Raw genomic sequence first — 24,304 nt, forward strand, 5'->3', positions numbered from 1 at the left:
TTGGCCCAGAAACAGGTGGGCAGGCCAATGGCGGACAGGCACCAGGGAGGCCCCCTGTTACAGTTACCTTGGGAAAGATAAGATCAGAATCTGAATCCTTATAACACTGAGGCAGGGCCGTGAAAAAATGAAGCTGAGTGTCCTGCCATTGCTTGCATCATAACATTCAATCCTAAGGCAATATTTTGTACAGCATCATATTATGAAACAATATCTATCAATAAGCAGCCCCAGACCACCACACTGGACATCACATTTGGTAGGTCTATTGCAGGGACGGGCAAATAGACTGCAGGCTAGATCTGATCTGTCAACAACTTTGATCCAGTCCATGGGTGGTCAGCTGCCAACTAATTGGATCTGGCCAGTGGCTTCAGCTGTCACTTGCTTCTGTCCAGCAGCATCAGGCATCAGCTGTGGACCTGGGTGGGCCTTCTCCTGCACCAGGTGGGCAGCTACCTGTAGGTTCAGAAACCCAGATGCAAAACCTGCCAGCAGCATCCACAGCTGATGCTGCCACCCACCCTGTGCGGTGAAGCTTCTGCCCAGAACCTGCCGGTGGCATCAGCTGTGAATCCAGGCAGGAGCCACTGCTGCGCCAGGTGAGCATCAGCTGTGGACACTGGTGGCTGGCTCCATGGCAGGGCTCTGGAAACCTGCTGGCTTTGTCCACAGCTGATGCTGTGGTGAACTACAGCTCCAGCGGGTTGTGGAAGGGGCGCGGGGGTGAGGAGAGAGAGAGAGAGAGAGAGAGATGCAGCCCATGACAGGTCCCTAAAACTCATTAAGTGGCCCTCCAGCCAAAATAACTGCCCATCCTGAGCTACTGGACTGCTAATTAGCCACTGAGCTCTGTTGGACTGGGTACTACCAATTCATGCAGTTTAATTGGCTAATGCTGATTTTATTAGGGGATATAAGGCAGATAAGTAAAAACATGCATAATTTGTATGTACAACTGTAACACTTCATTTCATAAATAGACAAAAAATAGTGTACAGGAGCCAGTGACATCAGGACTAGTGACAGGGCTGCCAAATCAAGAACATGTTTTTAATGACAAACTGCAACTTTATTGACTACCAAATTTTGTTCTGACTGCAATAGCTGCTATCTTTTGGTTCTAAATCAAACATAGCTATTGAAAATGACTGTATTACTTCAAAACAGAACATTAAGTTAAAAATGCTCTAGCCCTGACTCTTTAACTGGATGTGAGATAGCAGACCCTTGTGGCCCGCTCTTTCAATCCAACCCCAAATTTAGCTGCTGTTAATCCATTTGAGTTCAGTGAGCAGCTGTTCATATGAATCCATCCGTGAATATACTGTGTATTGTGGTAAGGGTTGGAAACAAAGTACATGGATCAATGATTAGAAACCTTAGCAGCTTTAATAAGGATCCCTCAGCAGAATGTAAAAGCTTGGATGTTAACTTTAGTGGCTAGCGCTTTCATACCTGAGTGCCTCAGATTAAATTCCTAGCTCTAAAGGTAGTCAATGAAGTAAAGGTAACTTGAGTTTCAGACACTGAGGCTAGTAGCAGATAGAAGCACTAGGTACCTCTGAAGTCAGGCACGTTTGATTTAGGTACCTAACTAGAGCTAAAGACCTACCTACCTACCTACTCACAAGCACCTAGGTTTGTAACTTTTAGTCAATATACATATCAATTCAAATGATCTGCAAGGTACAGACTATTGCTCAGTATTTTTATGTAATAGTGATTTGATTTTTAACTATTTGTCAACACCTTGTTTATTTCCTTCTTCATTCAGTGTTAATACTAGACTATGGTCATCAATATCTAAAGCAGCCTACCTTGCTTTTATAAGTAACTGTAAAGAATGATTAACTCAAAGGCAGATCTTGTTATCCCAAATGTGTTGTACTAAAACATACAGACACTAACATACAGTTTCTTGTACAGTTGGTAAATAATAGCCCTCATCAGAACTGGAATTTGGATGCAAGTTCACTATTTTCTAGGATGTTGCTGTGCTTGTGCTGTCCAAGTAAGTGCTGTACTCTGACACCTGAGGTGGAGAGAGAAAGAGGAAAATAATTCAGACTCTGAGATCAAGTTCTAGAAGTTCATCAGAACAGTAGCTTGTCTGTCATTAAGGTATCCAGAACTCCAGTTAGTCAAAATTTCCATGCAAATTTCTCATCAGTGGCGATGCGTAGGGGGTGCCCCCGAGAGCGCTGCTGCACCCCTTCACAGCCAGCGTTCCCTGCTTAGGCAATGGGCAGGTGGGAGTGCTGGTGCCTGGCGAGAGTACCGGCTGGGGAGTGGGGTGCCAGAAGCGCCGCTGGCACTTCTGGGTCGGTGGTAGTGGCTGTGGGGGGGACCCCCCTGGTTGCTAACTGGCCACTGGGGGGGGTGGCAAATGACTCAGGAGGCACCAGTTGCCCATGTTTCTCATTTATCTTAATGGGGATATACATAATGCTAATGCTACAACCCAGTGGTGCTCAACCTTTTTGGCTGGATGGGCAGTGCCCAGTTCCTCCATGGGCCACAGCTGCCTGGTGGACCCAGAATGGTTGCTAGGATGCCCCATCTGGCTATGCAGGAGTAAGGGACCATGGTCTGGCCTCAACTGGGCACGGTGGAGGGGAAGTGGGCATGGCTCAGTCCTACCTCACGGGGAGGAAATATGGCCCAGCCCCTTCCCCAGGTAGGAGAAAGGGGGGTGGTCCAGCCCCATAGGGAGAAGAGGGCAGAGCCTGGCCCCAGCACAGCCATGCAGAGGCAAGGGGGGGGTAGCCTGGTTCTAATCTGGCCATGAAAGGGGAGGGTAGTGGCCCAGCTTGAACCTGTTGCTTTGAGCTTGAGATTTTGGCAGGGTGGCAGTATTAACTGCCACTGTTCCCCTGCTGCCAAATTTCCTGACCCCTGGGGAGCCCTGCAGGCTAGATTCCAAGGCTTTGTGGGCTGCACTTGGCCTGCGGGCCAGAAGTTGAGCACCCCCGCTACATACCATGAGAGAGAGTGATCCCTGAGGGGGAAGGGGAAAAAAACCACCCACAACCCAAAAGCTAATACTGTCAAACTAGATCTACATAATAAAAACCAACAAACTAAAGGCAACCTAGAGTTCAGTCTTTCAAAACATTATTAAAACTACCTAAAGATAAACCAAGTTTTAATGAAAAGGCTACATTTCAAAAAAGAGCATCTAAGTAATACAAGAGCAAGATACTAGAATCCCAGACCTGTAACTCACTTAAAAGGCTTTTATAAAATACCACTCACAATTTTAAATTACACTACACAAATATTTTCTCTCTCTTAGCCCATTGGTGTAATTGTGATTGACTAGAAAGGTTGAATATTGTGTGTGTGTCGGGGGGAAGGGAGACATCAAGTAAATGGATCCAATATTTTATAGTAAATAAACAAACAGGATTTTGCCGTATTACAAATACTATTTCAAGAAACAATACAAATTACCTGAAGACAGAAGCCAATGTGACCAATACTGGTACCAATACTGCCCTTTGGGGCTGCTTAATGTCATCCGTGTCCCAGACTTCCAACAGCCTTGCTGCTGAATGCTCCTTTCACTAGGTGGCAGGAGGCTACTGTTTTTTACCTTGTTAGAGAGCCTAAATGCATGTCTTCATAGATTCCAAGCTGCAATTCAGTGTGCCCTTGTCCTGGAACCAACTTCCTATAAATTCTTGTTATTTAACTATGATTTATACTGAACCTTTCTTTACAAGTAAAAACTAAAGTTCTGTAGCTGAGATAAAAGATAATGGCTAAAAAAATTCTACACTTCATAGATTCATAGATGTAGGGTCAGAAGGGACCTTGTAGATCTTCTAGTCCGACCCCCTGCCTGGGCAGGAGAGAAAACTGGGTTCAAATGACCCCAGCTAGGTAACCATCAAGCCTCCTCTTAAAGACCCCCAAGGTAGGAGCCAGCACCACTTCCCTTGGAAGTTGGTTCCAGATCCTAGTTCCAAAGTACCATTACAAATCCTCTGGCAAATCAGATTTTATTTGGCTTACCCATACTCTTCTGTACTGCAAGGGAAAATTCAGCATCTAAACAGCATTTATTAAGCATTAAATTTAGAAGAAGTGACCCTATGTTGGATTAAAAAAAAGAATTAATAGTAACAAGGATTTTTGGTGGTGATATCTAAATTGACCACGGTATGGCTGAGAGGGATAAGTAAGTTTTCAGGTTCTAGTACCATTTCTCGTGGCTACGTTATCCCAAACTTTAGAATCAGAAGTAATAACATTCTTCTAGCTGTGTGCTGCAAAAGCATACTGGAGCCTATCTACTATGGCAAGATCACAATAGGAAAGGATTTGAACTGGAGCTTTAGAAGAGAGGTTAGGCTGGCTCTTAAACTGCGGTGAGTGTGGAATGCACACACCATTAAAAAAAAACAAAGTGGGGATTTACTGTCAAGGCAAATGCCTTAATTTCCAGATCAGTCTCAATCTTTTTAGACTCGAGGCACCCCTTGGAAATTGTCGACACTTAGTTTTTACTTGTTTTATGACTACAGATTAATAATAGAACAAGTCTGTTGCAAAGAACTCAAACTATGACAGGTCACAATGTTTTTAACCATGATGAACTCTTATTTGAAATCTCTAGGTTTATCTTGCAAGTTGCAAATCATGTTTGCACACCTAATAGTACTAACATTGTATAGTACCTTGAAGCACCCTTGAAAGGATCTGAAGGCACCCTGGGGTGCTGTGGCATCCTGGCTGAGAATGGAAATGGAAAAAATCGGAATGTTCAAATTTTATATAACAACATTTAAGCACAACTGCTTATTGGGTGATATGTTGGCAACATTTGTAGCACCTTAGCCAAGCATTAAATTTATTTATGTTGCAGTCCTACTAGATAGTTCTCTAGTTCTCATTTGAAAAAAATTATTACAAGCAGAAATATTTACAGCTGTGGCCACTTACAAAAAGGATATTTTAACAGCTATGTTGCTGATGTGAACCAGTTCTCTAATGATGGTTCTAAACATGAGTTGATTTTTTTTTGTTTTCCCATAGGCAATACTAGTAGATATTTTGCTTATTTATGCAGCTGACAAAGGATAATTATTGCCTTGTTTAAAAAAAAACCTACTGCCTTGTCAAAGTGATACAAAGAACTCTGGTGATAGGGGGGGATTCTGCAAACAGGCAAATACTTGTTGCAAGGATCACAGCATTCAGTTTTTATTTGTTTTGCACAATGATAGGTTGCACACGTGGACAAACAGCACATTTAAAAACCCAGTTTAACAAATTAATACATTACAAGAAAGTCCAGTGGTTCAACATTTTAAAGTTTAACTATTAAAAAAAGCAGTAACAAAGAAATACAAACATTAGGGTTTGGACTGCAGCCCAATGCAAGGTTTAAAAAAGATTGAAGTTTAAATGAATTTTAAGCTTTTAACTTGTCAGTCTTAACACACACACTATCCATTCCCTCCCAAAGAAAACGCTCACATTAGAGATGCAATAACACACACGTGTACAAAAGTGGAAAGTTCTGTGCTCAAAACGGACTCCCTTATTTTTTAACACAGAAGAAACAGAAAACTGTACATTTGTCAAAGGCCAATCACTGCTGTGTGCAGACATCACTTCCAGAACATACAAAATGGTTCTCAACAACACTTACAATTGAAAGCAACTGACTTCATACTAGAAATTTTTTATGCAGTGTATCTGTTTTTAGAAAAAAAGGTGCCTGGATGCAAGTGATTCTGAATGTTCACTTGATGCATGTTATATACAAAACATCTTCCCTATAAAAAGCAACACATCTGCAAAATTCCACACACACATTCCACCCGATATCTTGATTTGCAAAAATCAGACTGATCTGGCATCTCTCTCGCATAAGACAGTATCTCCGCAAGTTTTTCCCTGCTCTTTTCTAGAGCCTGCAGAGTTGGAGATGCAGCCCAACATATCAGATGCCAGAATATGGAGACGACTCCTAGTTCTACTTTTGCAATAGCTTAGCCCTCACATTACAACATTTTGCTCTATTCCTTAGCAGCTATTTATTGTGCTATACCTGGTGCAAAGGGCATGTAAGCAACTCCTTCTGGAGTCAACGCTAACAGCCCCAACTAGCAGCCTCTTGGCTAGTGAATCAACTCTGTTTTGGAATGGTTAAATTATGGTTTTCAGTAAGAGTGGCTACTCTTACTCTACTCTAATGGTAGAGAAAGAGACCATCACATTCACAGCTCTCTGCCTCCAAGCCAGTCTCTTAATCTTGAATTTGCTCCTGTATCACAGCAGAACCAGAACTGCTGCTAAACCCAGGAGAGATCAGTCTAGGAACATTATCTGTGGAACACCTTTGTCCAAAAGGCTCTCCAGATTCTTCTTTGGAGTTGTATGCTAAATGGGGAAAGGAAGATGCTGAAGACAAAACAGGCAATGGAGTATTATTTGCTATAGTTACATAGTAGTATACATTTCAACTGTTTTTTAAAAGGCTGTAAAGATATTGCAGCCTGGGACCACTATTTGATATTCTCAGGAGCAATGGGAGGTGGGAACCTAGAACATGGAAAAGGTATACCCAAAGAAAAGAAAATTGTAGATTTTTCATGGGGCAAAGTTTGCACCCGTTTTTATTATATATACACATACATACACACAAATGTGCGCACTGTACTGTATATATTTACATCCATATACACAAAGAAAGACCCTGAAGTAGATTTAAAGGCCATATCCAGGAACAGAAGATATGAACTCTAGCATCTGTACTAGAATATAGTTTATCTGTACAAAAAACAAATATGCATATATTCATATGGTATATAAAGCTCATTAACAAAAAATATCTGCTACTAACATCAGGTTAAATAGATGGTTTTCCAAGATTCTTTAATAATGCAGTATAGAACATTTCTAAAACTAGGAACAAAAATAAAAATACATAAATGGGTTTCTATTCACAGGAAAATAACTGTTCATTATGATTACATTTCATATTCCAGAATAGGGAAAAGTAGCAAAATTTTATAAATCTCCTAGGATGCAATTTATTTACTGCATCAATTTAGAAAAATAGATTTTTAGGATCAAAGTTGATTTGCTTCCCCCTTCCCAACAGCACGTTTATCTTTTCCCTCTCTTGTTTCCAGCTGGAGGTTTCTTCAACTGAAGAAGTTGCCCTCCTGTCCCAAACCCTGCAGTTGCAGGATGAGACACCCCGAATGTCAGACCAGCTGATGCTGTGATGCCAGGATTGCTGAAGTTGAACCCAGATGTACTCGAACTGCCAAAGCCTTGTAAAGGAGGGAAAATTTTAAGTCAGAAGTCAAATAATTTCAGACCTTTCCCCTCCAATATATGAATGAAAGTTAATTAATTATTAGTAGCTGCCCTAATCTGAAGATATTAATGCGGATCCAAAATATTATGGAGAACTGCCAATATATTTTAGACCTGCTGCAGTAGGTGAGATGCTGAAGTACTGTAAGACCTATAGGTTACTAACACCCTATAGGGTGATAGCTAATTTGTTTAGCTCAACTGAGACTGAGGCTCTTCTATGCAAGGCTTTATACAAACAGAGATAGTGCCTGTGCTAAATGCTTACAATCTAAATAGATGAGACAAACAAGGGGGTGGAGGAGAAGCAGAAACATAAGAGAGGTGAAAGTGACTTGGACTGGTTAGTGCAGAGCTGGAAACAGAGTTCCTAGTCTTGTGCCCTATAGACTAGACAACACTGTCATGTCTTCCTAATGTACAAGACAGGCCCTAACCTAATCCTTGCTAAGTTTTAGATATTTAAAAAAAGCCCTTTGGATCTCATGAGGTGCCTTCCAGCCCTGAACTCCTGTGAATCGCAGTAGAAGAGACAGTATCTGTGAAGAGACTGCTTTTGGGGAAAATCTCAATAGTTCAGAGAATTTTGCTACAGTAAAAAAAATAAAAATTAATATATAGCAATTCCTTTAAACTGAAACCTTTCATTCCACAGAATAATCTCCAACCTAAATTTCCCCTACTGAAACTTGATGCCATTGCTTGTAGGAGACAAGACTAAAAGCAGTGGCCTCAAGTTTCAACAGGGGAAAATTAGGTTGGAGATTAGGAGGAACTTTCCAATGCTGACAGTGGTCAAGCATTGGAACTGATTACCAAGAGAAACTGGTATCTCCATCTGTGTGAGTTTTCAAGAGCAGGCTAGACAGACACCTGCCTGGCTAGGATGATTTAGTCAGGGACACGCCTGCCTTAAAATCATAGAAAAGTAGGGCTGGAAGGGACCTCCCGAGATTATCTAGTCCAACCCCATGCCTGAGGCAGGATCATCCCCATCTATCCAAACCATCCTATACAAATCCACTGTTTAACCTATTCACGAAAATACAGAGTCAAACTTGACATAACCACAAGAGATAACACCCTAAACTGCCACAGGTAAAGGAGGGGGACCATGACAGCAAACATCCTATTGCTACAAAGGCTGTTATACATTTGAGAGATTCAAAGAAGAGGGCCGCACCCCGTGCTACAAAGTAATGCAACCCAGCCTTTAGCAGGGATTAGAAGATATCTCAGGAGCTCATCTAGTCCAACCCCCTGCTCAAGGCAGGACTGTCCCTGACTACACCATCCCAGGTAAGTGTCTGCCTTGATGGCTTTCAACTCTTCTCTGGAGTCCTGAAGGGCTCAGGCCAGAAAGGAGGATATTTTACCCAAAGACTTGATAGGTAGTTAATCATAGCTGGAGTGATTCTGACACGGAAGTTCTTTTTTTCCTGCACAACAAAATCTAATTGCTTCAGTTCCTTGTCTTATGGAATGCTTTAAAAACTGCTGAATTATCTTATTAGCCACAGAAGCCACCAACAAACTTGATACTGGGTGGGCACATGAAATACTCGTGAGAGGCAACTGTTAAGCTCTATTTTGAGTCTCTGTGTGAGAGAGAACAGTGCCTGGAAGGCTCTAAAATAACATCTGGACCTGGCACAGGAGACAAGGAGAAGACTATGATTGAGAGAAGATCATAACAGTCTCATATAGGATGAAAGACATTGCTCTGGAAGCTCTAAACCTTTTTGCTTCACCTCTGCAAACTATCCTTACTTCTTCCTGTTTGTGGACATTGGTTTAGCGACTAATGCAAACGGAAAACATGAACTTTATATTTTCCAGTGATTAGATGGAGACTAACATCTTGACACCTGAAACAGATATCACTGGGATGTCCATCAAGAGCGTGGTGAATACATGGTTAAGACTGACTCTGGTAAGACAGACCCGACTGGTCCAACACCGAAGAGGAATGAGAGGGCTTCTTAACTACATGACCAAAGTGAACACTCCCTCTTATACTATGAGTAGAAGATGCCCCCCCATCAATGAAGATGACAACACAACTTCTACCACAGATAGTCTGGATCTTAAGCAGACTGGTGTACCAAGGGGTCAAAGAAGCATACCAGCACCAAACATAGTGACACTGATATCATGGGCAATTCTAGAGGTATAGCTTTGCTTCTCTCACATTACGTTGGCTAGTATTATTAAAGCTATAATCATCTCAAAACAACTCCAGTATTACTAGGTACCCTGTGCCTTTTCATTAAGTCAGAATTCGAGCCACTTCACTTCTGGGAAAAGTGTTATTGTTTAAGCTTCCCCTTTTGGTGAGAGGCAGTCATCTTTATCTTGCTTTGGTAATGGTCTTCAGTGGCAGGGTAGTCTTTGATGGTCCCAAGTCCTTGTCCAATAGTGCTCCACCACTAGTGCAGCTACTACCAACTGTGAGTGCTGCACATTGGGGGAGATCTGCCAACTAGGAGAAGGGTCAACCTCCAAAATGGAAGTTGTTTAAGTGCAAGTCTGACTCATTAACTGAGTGATATGTAACTTTAGCCAAGTGTCCCTAGATCTTTTAGCTTAAAAGAATGGCATATGAAACAGCAGTGTCATCAAGACAAAACAAAACAAACAAGCCCAAAACAGCAGCCATGGCTGCCATCAAGTAAAATGAAACCACTGTGGCATGGACAGGACTTGAAGCCCCAGGGTCTTGAATCTGCCATTTTAAGAAAAGATAATGGTACAAAACATAAGAGGAATATTAGAAATGTAATTTGCATCAATACTATAAGATATGTGAAGGGGAGCTTACAGGGAATTAACATTAACTAGCTAACATTCTGACCTGCCTACCTTTTAGTTAATATTGGCAATCATTGGAAACAACAAGCAACATATGTTTAAAAAAAAGTTAGGAAAGAACTAGCTAGGGAACACCTATACTTTCATTCTGAAAGAATATAAATCCTACAATTAAAAATAATTTAACTAATGGATAGCATATTAAAAAGGTCTAAAGTTGGTTGTCAGTCAGGAAGCCTAGGGAGGTACAGGTACCACCAGAAAGAAGTTCAGAGTAATATATGCAAGCAACCCTATCATCTGATAAACAAAAGGCTGCTGAAATTGTCATTACCAAAGTATTGCAAGATACTACAAAAAAATGGTCTCAATTTAGCGCTGCTGTAACAATACCAGAAAAAAAGAATTAATACATAAGATGTGGTACATATATTTTTTAAAATCACATTCAACCCAGAGGCCATGTGACACAGGATTGCAAACAGGGGAAAGGGTCAATTTATTTACAGGCTATCAAAATTACCTGGAATTCTGTAATCCTTACTATCTCCCACATAGAACATAATGAAAGCTGAACAACAGTGTAATTGATTAGTGTACCACGTTATCCAGGTTCCAATTTAAAACAGTACTTGCTTCAAAAGTTTCTAAAAGCCTGAATCAGGATTGTAGCATACAATAAACAAACAAACCAACCTTAAAGTATTACATTGTTTTAGCTTTCTATACCTTTATTTTATATATTCTTTCCAAATCTAGGGAGATAATCTTTGGCCTACAAAGTTTAAAGTTTCACATTTCATAAAATTTAAATTTTAAACTGGATAGTTTTAGCATTAATACAGGAAACATCAAATAATAAATGTATTTCAACTCACAAGGCAAGAACCTACAAGATCATTTTAAAATGTTTTAATTGTTTTTACTTTATCCCCAACATTAAAAACATTACATTAGTTACCAAACGTGAAGAACGCTGGAGTTTGAATTTTGCAGATTCTACTAGAGATATGATATGTAGTACACCAGGACATTATGCATTCATGAGCATTAGCTTATTTCAATTTTGTAATTTACTGTTCAAAAATTAAACAGTGTTTGTGCCTTATTTGAAAGATTAATTCTGGATTAATCAAGATAGATGGCAAAAATTAGCCCACGGAGTATTTGATGAAAATGAATGAGTTAGAGTTTCACTTGGAAAACCAACAACCTATTTCTTCAGTGTTACTGAAGATCATTCATTCTTAATGCATTGTACTTAGACAAAAATAATAAGCACATTTTTAAAACTAACCCTGGAAGATAATCATCTTTAAATTTCTATTAAATAAACAGTGGAGGAAAAAATAAACCCCACATTCAACTAAAGCCTATTAAAAACATACGTAGTGCCATCCTGGTCAAACCAATGGTCCATGTAGCCCAGTATTCTGTCTCTGATCGTAGCAAGCAGTACATACTTTAGAAAGAATATATAAAAGGCATGTCTAGAGCAAGTAATTTACTGTCATGCCCTTCCTGGCATCAACCATCATTGGTTTAGGGATGTCAAAGGGTACACTTTCAACTCTTCTCCAAATAGACCTGTCCTCCATGAATTTGTCTAATCCCTTTCTGAACTCACTTATATAAAATAATCAGAAAATTAGCAATGGTTTCCAACTGCAGAATTCATATCCAAATTTCAAGTACACAAAATTTGGGAAGTTTGAATTAAGAGCCTGTATTGATTTTATCATTAAGAAATTAGTAAAACAAAGCAAAACATCAAGAATGGAATGAGCTGCAAGTAGAAAGTTGTCAAAATAACAGTATGAGATAGAAGAAAGGTAGCTCAATATGCAAGTCAATCTGATTTTCTAAATAGGAGATGTCATTCCATGACACAATTCCCATTTCATTTAGGGGAACAGTATAAAATTAGGAATGTTTTTTAAAACTTTTCCTAAAATTAATTTTTTGAGAAAATATTTTAAACAGTTATACTGTAAAGGAAACTCAAAGCATTGGATCCTTATTGCAATTACTATTTTAAAACCTGTTGCAAGATTTGTGATACCTGAAGTTAAATTATGTACCTGTATTTAAGAAAAACAAACTGGAATTCAGTTAAAAACAAACCTGCGCTAAGACTTCCTGAGGGTTTATTTGTAGCTCCAAATCCAAATGATGATGAGCCTGTAGCATTGCTTCCAAAAGCAGAACTACTTCCAAATCCTATTAGGATAGTAGTAAAGACACGTAATGTAAAAGAACTGGTAACGAAGACACAGCAATTTAAAGTATTAAGCTTTTAAGATTAAATTTGTTTTAAAGTTACTTGCATAAAACTTACTATTCAGTAAATTTACATTGCTACTGAAACTTTCTAAATGCGACATGCACTAATTTCTGCATAAGAACGGGAATCCATGAACAGAAAAGCAGTTGAGAATGTTATTAGTAAATTTCATTTAAAAAATGAGATACTGAATGATCTCACTGAATTGTAAAGTCACATGATCTTACTGAACAGTAAATAACTACAGTTAAATGGAAATGTTTGCATTCATAACCATGTTATTCTATTTACTATTAAAAAGGGGAATTTCAGTGATATGTCAGTCCATCATGTAATATCATACCAATGGATAAAACTTCAAACTATTTTTTTTTTAAGTTACATGACTAGCCTAGGAGCTTGGCTCCAGTAAGGTTAGACTTTGTCTACATTAGAAAACTGTCCTACTTTTTGAACCAAAACACAGTTTTAAAACAAATTTAGTAAATGACTCCCAAACTTGGGATGGAAATGCTTTGGCTTAAAACCTGACTTCTCTATGATAAGTTTCAATCCAAGTCAAATAGAAATAAGCTCACTTGCACTGGACAAAACTTTGCCTGAGACCAAAAATATGAGCTAGAACTGTCTAATTTTTGATATTAAAAGTCTCTGCTGCTCTTACAGTTTGAGCACTGTAACAAGAAAAGTAATACTTACATTAAACTAATTTGGTCAAATTTCGTTTCATGACCATATCATATTAAGTTCTTAATGAAAAACTAACATTTCACTAGAGCACTTAATGGAAATGTAACTTGATAGTAAAAGGTCAGTTGGAATGTATTCTTTAGTCATGTGATCGCAACAAATATTGCAGCAATTTGACTATTCTAAAAATGTTTACAATGTGAGATTACAGTTCAGATTTGTTTAGGATGCAAGATTGAAATATTGGCCTATATTAATAAATTATACAGGGAAGAGAGATAAGGTATCTGTAGGCTGAGAAAAAGCGGTACAGGTTAGGGAACATTAGGGGGAGTTTGGTAGGTTTGATAACCTCAAAACAAAAATATTTAACAATCAGAAAGACAAAATAATTTAGAGGTGATAAATATGAATAATAAATTGTATAGCTATGCACAATGTCGCATGTTGCATGAATAGAAAAAAAGTGTTCACTGTAGTATACATCCCAATTTCTTGTCCAACCCAGTTTTTAAATGAGTTCTGAATGACTTAGGAAGGTATCTGGGCCACACAACAAACTCTTAAATTGTGAAGAAACAAGACAATTTATGCATCAAAATACAGAAATTCACCCATTAATCTTCTAATGTGACTGCCATCCATAATAAAGATGGGGAGCAAGGTCCCTCAAAAAATGCATTTTGAAGAGTATGCAATTAAAAATGGGTTTTTAAATGCATCTTGATTTAAAATTTCTGAATTTCTGAAGTGTCCCTTTTGTTTCAAGGAGCACTTTTGCTTCTTCTCTCCCCCAAACTGTATCAGGATCTTGCCATTAAAATTATTCTTCATGATCTGTCATAATCCCATATATTGACTCTCAAAGGAGAAATCAGGATTTTACAACTCGATATACAAAAAATAGGGGAAAAGTGCCTCCTTAAGTATTACCAACCCCTCCTTCCCAAAATCAAAGGCTTCAAATATCTAAACAGAGTTTAAGTTTCATAAACTTGCTAGCAATAAACTTCTGTAATTTATACATCTAAAGAATATTCTGAACAAATTATAAAAACTCTTTGGGGGAGGGAAACGGCTTTCCCTTGTGTTTTTATAAAACCCAAGAACATTATGGGAAGTGCTTCCTATACGACTTCTTTTAAGCCGCTCTGGCTTAGTTATTTTTCTTGTTTTAGGCACATAGGGCACACTTTAGTTATGTGATTGCAATGAATATTGCAGCAATTTGACTATTCTAAAAATGTTTACAATTTCAGATTACAGTTCAGATTTGTTTAGGATGCAATAAAGCTGGCTCCTGAGAGCAGCTCTTACTAAATCGCCACAGCATCTTGTGTATTCAGTGTTCCAAATGGCAGCAGGGGCACTTTAACTAAAGCTTGTTCAACAAACTTTAGGTAAAGCACCCCTGCCGCCATTTTGAAGCATGGGGACATTGAATACATGATACGCCGAGGCTCGTGAAGCATGCTAGTTAGCACACTTCCTCCGATGTACTGTAATTAATCGTGTCAGGTCTACAGGTGCCCATAAAGCATGAGTTCTCTTGTCATATTTACAATCCAGTTGATAATGGTTGTTCACAGATTTGGAGACGCATATTTCATAAAGCTCAGTTTTGTACTGGAAAGCCAAGAGAAAAGCTTAATAAAAATTTCACAACCAAGTTCCTAAAGTAAGTGCAAAATGGGCATTTTTTTCTAATGGTTTGCCTTATTAAACTCATGTCATGATGAGATAGATATAAAGAGTTTCTAGATTTAGAATTTGGGCAAGCACTGGTGAAATTTCTCATACAAAGTTAACCACAAACAACAGAATGTAAATTTCAAATCTGAACTGAATGAGACATAGGTACCTAAAGTCCTAAGGCTACTTTTAAAATCATAACTAAATTACAGCTGAATTCAAATACCTATTAACAAAAAGTCATAGATGATGTACTATGGTTTAAAAAAAAATCTGAACCCCAACATGTTTATGTTATGTCCATCTCCCTTTCACCTTAAGGTCTGCAAGCCATATCAAAATTAGATCTTTCGTGGCTCATCTTCCCCAGCCTCTCTACCAGGCATCAAGGAGTTTTGAAACAAAAAACATTTTTTGCTATACTGAAGATTTAGCTTGGAAACAGATTATCCTCTTAGTAAAGTTTAAGATTTTTTTTAAAAATTCAGATGTGCTGTATAGTAATTAAATGAAATATTAAAAAAGTTAAAGTGTACCTCCAAGGCTTGAAGAACCTAAGCCACTTGATTGCAAGCCAGTGCCAATACCTGAGCCGAATGGCGTTCCAAAACTAACTCCCAGAGATGGCTGTGGCCCTGGTATGAAAAAAATGAAAACAAACTTGCCTTACTCTTTCATGATAAAGAGAACCTTTATGTAATTATTTGATAAAAGAACATCATTGCTTTTTAACAAATTCCATTAAAGCCCCCAAACTTTACCTCATGAAAATTCTTCCCCAAGCTGCCTCTATGTCCACCTGGTAAATCTAAGAAAATGCTGAACACAACATACAATGCATCTACTAAAACTACAGTATCATAGTGTGTGTATATATATATCTCTCTCTATATTTTTTTTCATTCATTCATTCAATCAATCTCACCACAGAAAAATTTATACTATTCATTAAAATTTTGCAAGGACTATTTTTAGAGGTGAAAGTATTGTGCTACATATTTTAAATGAAAGCAGAGAAGGAAAGGGAGAAATTTAAAACCATGAAGTAATTGTTAGTGTCAAGTCCAATTAAAAACAAGAACTGACACTAACGTGACTAAACCATCATGTTACCAAGAGTGAATATATTTAATAGCTAGAAACCTTCAAAGCTACTTGGTTTGAGTATTTTTATCCAAATTTAAATGAACACTAAGTAGATAAAAAACAAGACAATGGCTTTATTTTATTAAATTTATTGTTCATTTTAAAGCAAGTCAATTACACAGTAACATGACAATTCAAACTTTTCCACACAAAGTAATAACTGCGTTCTTAAGCTCTGCTACATTACACCATTCCAGAACGTAAGCTATTCAAAAACCACCTGTTTAAATAAACATTTACAAAGGCACAGTTTTGTGTACCTTCACCAATTAGATACATTCAAAATTTCAAATTCAGAAGTCTGTCCCATCATCTAAAAAACATTGACAGCAGTTTCCCTGCATGCTAATACTAAAATGCAGGACTGTCAAAAATCCATTTAGAGTCTACCAAGATAAAATATATAGCCTTAGTTTGTCTTTCTTGGGGAGGAGGTGGGGGGAGGGGGCAGAATCAGCTTACTAGCCCCTTGTTTTAGCTAACACATTACAAAAAAAATCTAAAATTCATTAATTCTGATAAATAATTTAAGAAAATGATTTGACAATTTTCACAGTACAATCTTCATATGCCTGTCTTTTTCAAGCACAGCGATCAGTGCATTAGTTTGAACCTTGAAGGGTTTTTCAAGATAAAATACAGTGCCTACCTCTTAATCCAAGTCAATAATCCTGTAATTTAAAATGGAAACACCATAATACAGAATGTGACACATGCTAGCGCTCATTTTTTCCAACACTGTTTTAAGAATAAAATAGCTTTCAAATACATTTCATTTCATTATCTTTTTTGGGCTCTATTTTCATTCAGAATTTTTGCCTTACTTATTGGATTACAAGTTTTTATAACCCACAATCATCACCTCCAGTGATTGAAAAAAAATAAAGTTGACAGTATTTTCAGTATAATTATCTGGCTCTTGAACCTGAGAAAGTTAAATGAAGAATCAATGTTTGAATCAAGTGAAAGGCACTGTATATTAAATGGTAACACTTTTGCAAGGAATATACCAAAGCCCTTAAGAGATGCAAGCAGAATGAGGTCCGTGTACTCAAAGTAGTGTTTAAACTAAGATTGTGAGGGCAACTAAACTGAATTTTCAGCCTCTGAATAGTAGCTTTTTGGGAAATCCAAGTCCTGTTATTCTTCCAAGTAACAAGTATGCACTGTATTTCATACCAGCTAAGGCCCTTAAAGTATTTTAAAAATAATATATTGAATTAATTCCCAACTAATTTTCTTACATCCAGTTTAAATTAAATACTGAAATATCTACCTAGCAGCTCCTTTAAAAAAAATGTTATCAGTATAAAGGAAATTTAAAAAATCCCAAAAGAAAAAACCAGTCAGTCATACATTTAACAAACTAAAAACTCAGAAAAATGTGTCCAGTTCCTTCTTTCTAAAGGGAGTGCATTTCTTTTCTATCCTGATGGGAGGCACTGTTGGTGGAAGACCTTAGAATAGAATGAAGACACCACAGTCCTCCAAGCCAAGCTTATTTTCAAATGCAACATGCTTTTTAGATTAGTAAAACAGTATTATTCTAAAACACCTATATTTAAGTTATATAAAAACAGGATCTCATACCTAAATCTGACAAGTTTTTCATTGAACAGGCATATGACATAACTTGTTGATTTTGTACCATAAAATTCTGAAGGCATTGCCATTATTTATAAACCCTATTCTTAGGTAAATGTACATAATTTTCAGTAGCAAAAAAACTAGAGATAAAGATCCTTCATGCCAAAAGTACTAGCAAACTTACGACCTTTGGCTATAAGTTGAGGCAAGTCCTTTAAATAATTCTTTAATAATATTTTAAAACCTGCTATTTATTGCCCTGTAGAGCATTTTAGTTTAATAAATAAAGACTCACTACTAAGAGCCCAGTTAGACAGTAGGTCAACATGATTCCCTACCAAAGTGACATCTTAAATTTTTTTTATGTAGCGACATTTTACAAATTTTACCATATAACTGTTTCAGACATAACATGATCAAATTTAGTCACAGATTAGATTTCATTCTAACAGAGTAATACACTGATAATTTTTAACCTATGTCAAATTCAGCTTACACAATAAAACGTTTTAAGTACTGTAACAATTTTATTAAAATATCTAATTTAACTTCACTTTCCTGTCAAGTCAAAGCATGATTTAAATTAAGAGCGCCAAAATCTTAATCATACTGTGACTAACTCCTCCCCCTGGCTAAATCAATTTGTTCTGGGGAGGGGCTGGGGTGGAGAAAAGTGTTCCTTTGGTCAAGTCAACTTTGTCTTACCAACAGAACAGGAAATTAACTCCACCCTATTGCATCTAAGGCTGTAACTACACCAGGATTTATTTTCCCTTAAAATTCTCACCATTACATTTACCAGTGGTAGCACAAAGAAGAGGTTGCCTTCCATTTTTACTACCGCATTATTCAAGACTACTCAGGACAGGCATAAATGATGTAGTAGTTAAACCCGTGGCTGTTGCTCTTGTGCAACCACTGTTGCTACCAACCACAAAGCTGCAGCAAGTGTAATGGGGGGAAATTAAGTAAAAAAAGTTTAGTGCAGGCAAGGCTTAAGCATGGTTTTATTAATACTAAAACCATGACTTCTGAATAAGAATTAAAAATAAATTATGGTCTCTGTTATACTTCAAAGAAAGAACAGTAGCTTACTAAGTCTAAACTAACTGTAAGGAAATAGCCTTTACCATGTAAACATCATATAATATTTTCAAACAGACATAATACCAAAACCCCTAATATTAGAGTACTGTATATTACATTTTAAATCACATTTTAGAGCCCAGATTAATTTTCTTGTTTTATTCTAATCTTTGTGAAGAGACCATGAGAATAAACCCCACCCCAAACAGTCAATCCAACATTACACAAACACACGTCACTACACTCATCACACACCCTTCTTACATTTTTCCTGTTGTGATCCCCCCCATTCCCTTATATCCGCCCTTCAGAACTCAGAGCTTAGAAACACTTAAATTAGGCACAGAGTAGTCTACTGAACTTAATGATACTACTCATGATACACAGAGGTAAGCATGAGCAAAAGTTTTTGTAAGACTGGGACAGTATCGCAGTATAGGGCCAAGACAAAAGCTTTTCTTCCTGTACCAGTCCTCTAGTAGTTAAAAAGTGGTTCAAACATCTGCCTCTTTTTATGTCCTCAAAAGTGCAGTCTATAGGAGGGGGAAGGTGAAAACCGAATATGTGCAACTAGCAATAGTCATTGACCTTTTTACCAATAACTAGACATCATTAAAATTGACATTTTGGTGTCACATGTGAAATCTTGACAGGTTCACCTTATCTGCATACAAGACCATAACTGCTTCCATATTTGGCACATTTGCTGGCACTTATAAAATACTGAACAACATATGAGCAGAGACTTTGCTATTAATTAAAGAGGTAAGAAGGGTAATTTCAGCATACAATTCACTTTCATCTCATGGGTGCTGATATAGCTCAACTTTACACTTTTTAGTGGTAGGAGTGAGAACTGCAGTTTACTGACAGCAGTAGAACGATGGCATTGATTCACTGAAGTGGCAGGTTAATTGGAAACTCCTGTCTCTATGCCAAAAAAGGAAGTTCAAACTTCTCACCAAAATTCAACTAAAACTTTGAATGGGATATCTTAGGTAGTAGGACTGATCTGTATACAATTAATCCCCTAAAAAACTAAGTAAAGGGTGGGATATCTTAGGTAGTAGGACTGATCTGTATACAATTAATCCCCTAAAAAACTAAGTAAAGGGTCTTAAGAAAGAAAAGACTAGGAAAAAAAATGAATGAAGGAGGTACAGGAACTATAAGACTACACAATTGCCACTTCCCTCTTCACTAAAAAAACCAGAATATGAAGTAATGTAATACTTCTCTGTGTTTAGAGTTGAATGTAGAGGTCACATTCAGAAAGTGATTCCAGAGCTTCAGAGATGGACAACACAACAGAAAACTCTTGGAGGACTAAAAAGAGGTTAATTTACAGGAAAGTCACAAATTTATTTTTGTTAAAAATTCTGACTCATGTCATTGGACCCAACTTCCCACTCATCACAAGGGCCACCTTTTTTGACCACAAATATAAGGAAAGGCCTGCCTCATTATTTGAGAGCATTTCCTAGGGATAATTCCTAAATGGCTCTCTAAATAAATCATTCTAGTCTTCTGTTTAGTCAGATCCTACTACTGCTAAAAAAAAATTAGGATGGAAACAGGTCTGAGATGTTAAAGAACCTTTCAGAAGGAAACAGAATGGTAGAATATACACTTTTCAAAGTTGGATTCCTGAAATTAAACAACAAAAACTCCTTGTTTAACTGGAATTACTGGGAAGTGCACATTTATCTATAAAAATAAAGGTCATGCCACTTCTATCAAAGTGCTCAAACATGAATGTAAGTGTCTTTCAAGCACCAAACCTTGAAAATTTTGGTTTGTATAATAACTAGGTGTGCACTTTGACTGAGTATCTACTAAGTGGGACCTGAAGGCTTTCTTTCTTACCCACATTCACCTTACATTAGCAGAGGGCCTAACATTTCTGCCATTTTTGTTCCATCTCCCTCTCAACCATTCACACCTACAAACACTACCTTTTCCACTCATTCATTCACAACAGTTGGCCAAACAATTACTGAAGTATCACCCTTCCAAAGAAGTTAGAAAAACAAGAAATGGGCTAAATATCCTTTCTTCCTAGTCTACACACTTAAGCTCCACTATTCTTTCTGTTTTGTAGCATTTTTCACTTTATAATGCCAAAGTGCTATATAAAAAATGCATCATTCATTTTACATAAGAAAATGTAATATGCATTTGAATTAATTTTCCTCCCACCGATTTGAAAACAATCGTACAATTTTGGAGAGATGCTATACTATGGATATTCAGCAATATTATTTAAGAGTAAAGACTCACATTCCAAGGGGTAATTAGAGCAATACAGTAAATATCACTAATACAAGTAAATTCACAAGATTAAATATGTATCTGATGGATTATTGCTAAGTCTACCCTGCATTTTCTATTAGCTATGTATTGATAACTTTGTTCATCACAATTTTCAGATTTTTAGGCTAACACAAAGGAAGACCTTATATAAAAGTTTACACATTTTTACTATGGTTGTAACACTAATAATCTAGAACTTGAATGCATTCAGACCTGTAGCAGGCTGTTGCTGCTGAGTAAGTGTTGCAGCCATGGCAACGGCTGCTGCATTTGGTATGTTGCTGAAAGGGGTCGGTCCAGTAGTAACACGCTGGGCACTCTGACATTTCTTAGCTTCTGTTCGTCTTGCCTCAAACACATCAATGGCATCTCCCAGAAAAGTTTTCCTGTACCCAAGGTACTGGTCTTTGAGCATCTGAAGGAGTAGGGGGAAAATCATTTTAGTTTAGTACATCTAATATGAAAACCTTAATAGTTATAGTCAGTTGGACAGGTTTTACATTTATGACTATGTGCCTGTATCAATCTAGATAAGTGGTTTTCAACCTGTGGTCTGTGGTCTAAAAGGCATAGACCAAAACATACTGCAGGGTTGGCAACTTATGGCCCACAGGTCAGCTCCAGCCTGCAAAGGTCTGATCTAGCCTCAGTTTTACCAGTGGCACTCTAATGCCCTGCTACCACACAGACTTCCAATCTGGTTCACATTCAGCACTTTTATTAACAGGAGGCCAGACACCTCTGCTGCCGCCCCAGTCATTCCTTCTCCATGTGAAGGGCTGCTCTCTTGCCTTCCCACTACAGCCACTGCCAAATTAGGCACTCCAAACTGTTGCTTGCCACACTTTTTGGTGGTAAATTTTCAGTGCATGCTGCACTGGGGGTAGGGGAGAAGTCTCCACACAGAGCAGGGACAGCTGGGGTGGCAATAGGGGATCAATAGGGTGGCAATAGGGCATAGGAAGCTGCAGCCTGCTGTTAGCAAAATGGATGCTGATCCCTGATCTGTAATTTAGTGTAGTATCACTTAAGTCAGCACACAGACACTTGATTTACACCAGCTTAGAATTTGGACCCAATGATGGAACAAAATCTAGACATAGTAGAAAGACTTAGTCATTTATTTAACATGATTCTGATGGAAGATATCCTCACTATTTAATAAATGCTTCTTTTTCCTTCTCAATATTCCTTTTTGTCCCATCCCATCCCCCTTCCATATCTGCTTCTTTCAATACAGTAAATCCCATGTCCTAGCCCTGTTGGAGTTTACTCCCTCTAGTACCTTATTTCTTTTGGTAAAAGAAGTGAGCAACTAGGTAGTTACTGCTGACATGTGAAGTGTCACTATTTGGGATATAAGCTTCAAAGCCTAATTAGATTAATGCTCAGGAGAAATCAGAAGGAAAGGTCACTTAAACAACAGTGTCAAGCTGTCTGCAGACTCAGGAAAACAATACTGAATCAGCTTAAAACTGGAAGGTTACCTGTGCAACCACAAGAGCTAAAACTTTTCATTTTTGTCATGACCCAAAGGCATGATTTTGTGTGTGCTTCGGCACCAGAATTATCCCCGCCAAGTTGCAGCTTCATTGCACGGGAGAGTTTCCTATTGCAGAGGAAAACCCCGGTGCAGGGACGAGTTTCCCGCCTTTTTGCAGCTTCTTTTGCAGAGTGCATTGCTCAAGTTGCAAGAGAAATGCACGGTGCAAAAGAGTTCCCGCCACCCGTATGCAAATCCGTTCCCCGCTATTGGCTAGTTCTAAATTATTCCCACGTGGCGGCTAACGATTGGCCTGTTAGCTGTATAAGAGGCTTGAGCGGTTTCCGCCCAAGCCGAAGAGGACTCCACATCCATCTCGTGGGGACTCTGGGTACACGGCAGGGTAATACAGACCCTGTGTGAGATTCAGAGGAGCTTGGCGACCTGATCCATCGCCCACCTCTTCCCGTCTTCGAGCGCAAATTTTATAAGACGTATCTCCGATTCCGATTTTGGTGGCGCGTTCACCCAGAGCATCCGGAGCTCTGTTCCGTGGAGCCTAGCAAACTCCACGTGACCGTCCGTGTCTGTAACCGCAACTCAAGCAAGTTTTCCAGCCTACACCACTGCCATCTCGGTGTAAGTAAACAATCTTTAAAACTACCGCTAAGCGTTTGTGCCTAATTCCAGCTTGTCGCCCTCCCTCTCCGATCCAGCGTGCCCGGGCTGCTGGCCACAGCCCGTGTGCACTACGAAAAAGGGCTTGGGTCGCTCCCGGCCCACACAATTTTAAAATCAAGAGGAAGAATAAGATGTCTGACACCACTATTTTGGATATTTTACCAAATTGAGTTGTCTAGTTTTTAAGAAAAATACCCCATCATCATATACCAGAAATGTGAAAGAAACCATTCATTCTCCCCTCACCTTCTAGTCTTGCAGGAACTACATGCTATGATAGGAAGGGTAACTGGAAAAAAACCCCATGAATAAACCCCAAAACCTCCCAAAAGACCCACACCATTAATTTTACAATTTCAACAATTTCTAGCTCTGGGGTGAATTTGTGTATAAGGTGCATACATCCAGTCCAAAAAAAAAAAATTAGGTCAAGAATGTACCTAGTGACTCACGTAGTCAGTTTAACTCAGAAAAAAAACTGGCTTTGAAGGAGTGGAGAAAAATCTTTTGACCATTGTAGCAGAGCTCCAATACAAATGTTGAAAAATCCTGGGAGAGGTAATCTGGGGAATTTCCCCCGCCTCCTCTGATCACAATTTGACTGAATCCCAAGAGGGATGCAGATGTCTAACTCCTCAGTATATCCAACGGAGACCTCCCAAACCTGTAAGTTTTTTAAACGAACACAGACTGACAAAGTTCCCCAGATCTATGCTAATGGTATACCAGAACTGGGTCCAAGCATGTATTAGATTACATAAAATTTAGGTACAAGATGTGCATACAAATTGGCTCAAAATATTTAAATATAAAGCATGCAGTCCAAACAATTATAATGAACTCAGTGCAGAAAAGCTTCAGCCCACAACCAACAAATATAGCCCAGAATACTAGTAAATAAATACTCTCTTCTTACTACTCCATTCCTCTGCAATAGTCCTGACCTGACCCCCCCCCGAGATTGGCTGCCACCAAATGTCTGTTGCTTGCCACCCGCAACTGCTGCCAGTGGGCAGTCCCTGCTCGCTGCCACCGGTGGCTGCAGGCAGTAACTGCTCACCACTCACTGTCAGGGTGCCCCGCAGTCTCAGGAGGCACCAGTTGTTCATGGGCAGCAGTGCGGATTGGTGCCTCCTGCTGCTGCTGGGCAGGCAGGGGGCACCCAATATTGATGGCCATGGTGGCTCAGC

At 38.5% G+C, this 24,304-nt stretch overlaps 1 protein-coding gene across 1 annotated transcript in view; it reads right to left on the reverse strand.

Moving 5' to 3' along the window:
- Nucleotides 1-5,197: 5,197 nt before the first annotated feature.
- Nucleotides 5,198-24,304, reverse strand: part of NUP58 (nucleoporin 58) — a 53,855-nt gene continuing 34,748 nt past the window's right edge. The window contains exons 14-17 of the mRNA XM_025196599.1: nt 21,164-21,365; nt 15,355-15,453; nt 12,277-12,372; nt 5,198-7,295 (exon numbers count right to left, since the gene is read on the reverse strand). Of these exons, the coding sequence (XP_025052384.1) occupies nt 7,126-7,295; nt 12,277-12,372; nt 15,355-15,453; nt 21,164-21,365 (567 nt within the window). The 3' untranslated portion in view covers nt 5,198-7,125. The remainder of the gene's footprint in view (nt 7,296-12,276; nt 12,373-15,354; nt 15,454-21,163; nt 21,366-24,304) is intronic.

The sequence above is a fragment of the Alligator sinensis genome, unplaced genomic scaffold, assembly GCF_000455745.1.
Source record: "Alligator sinensis unplaced genomic scaffold, ASM45574v1 scaffold777_1, whole genome shotgun sequence".
NCBI classification, from domain to species: Eukaryota; Metazoa; Chordata; order Crocodylia; family Alligatoridae; genus Alligator; species Alligator sinensis.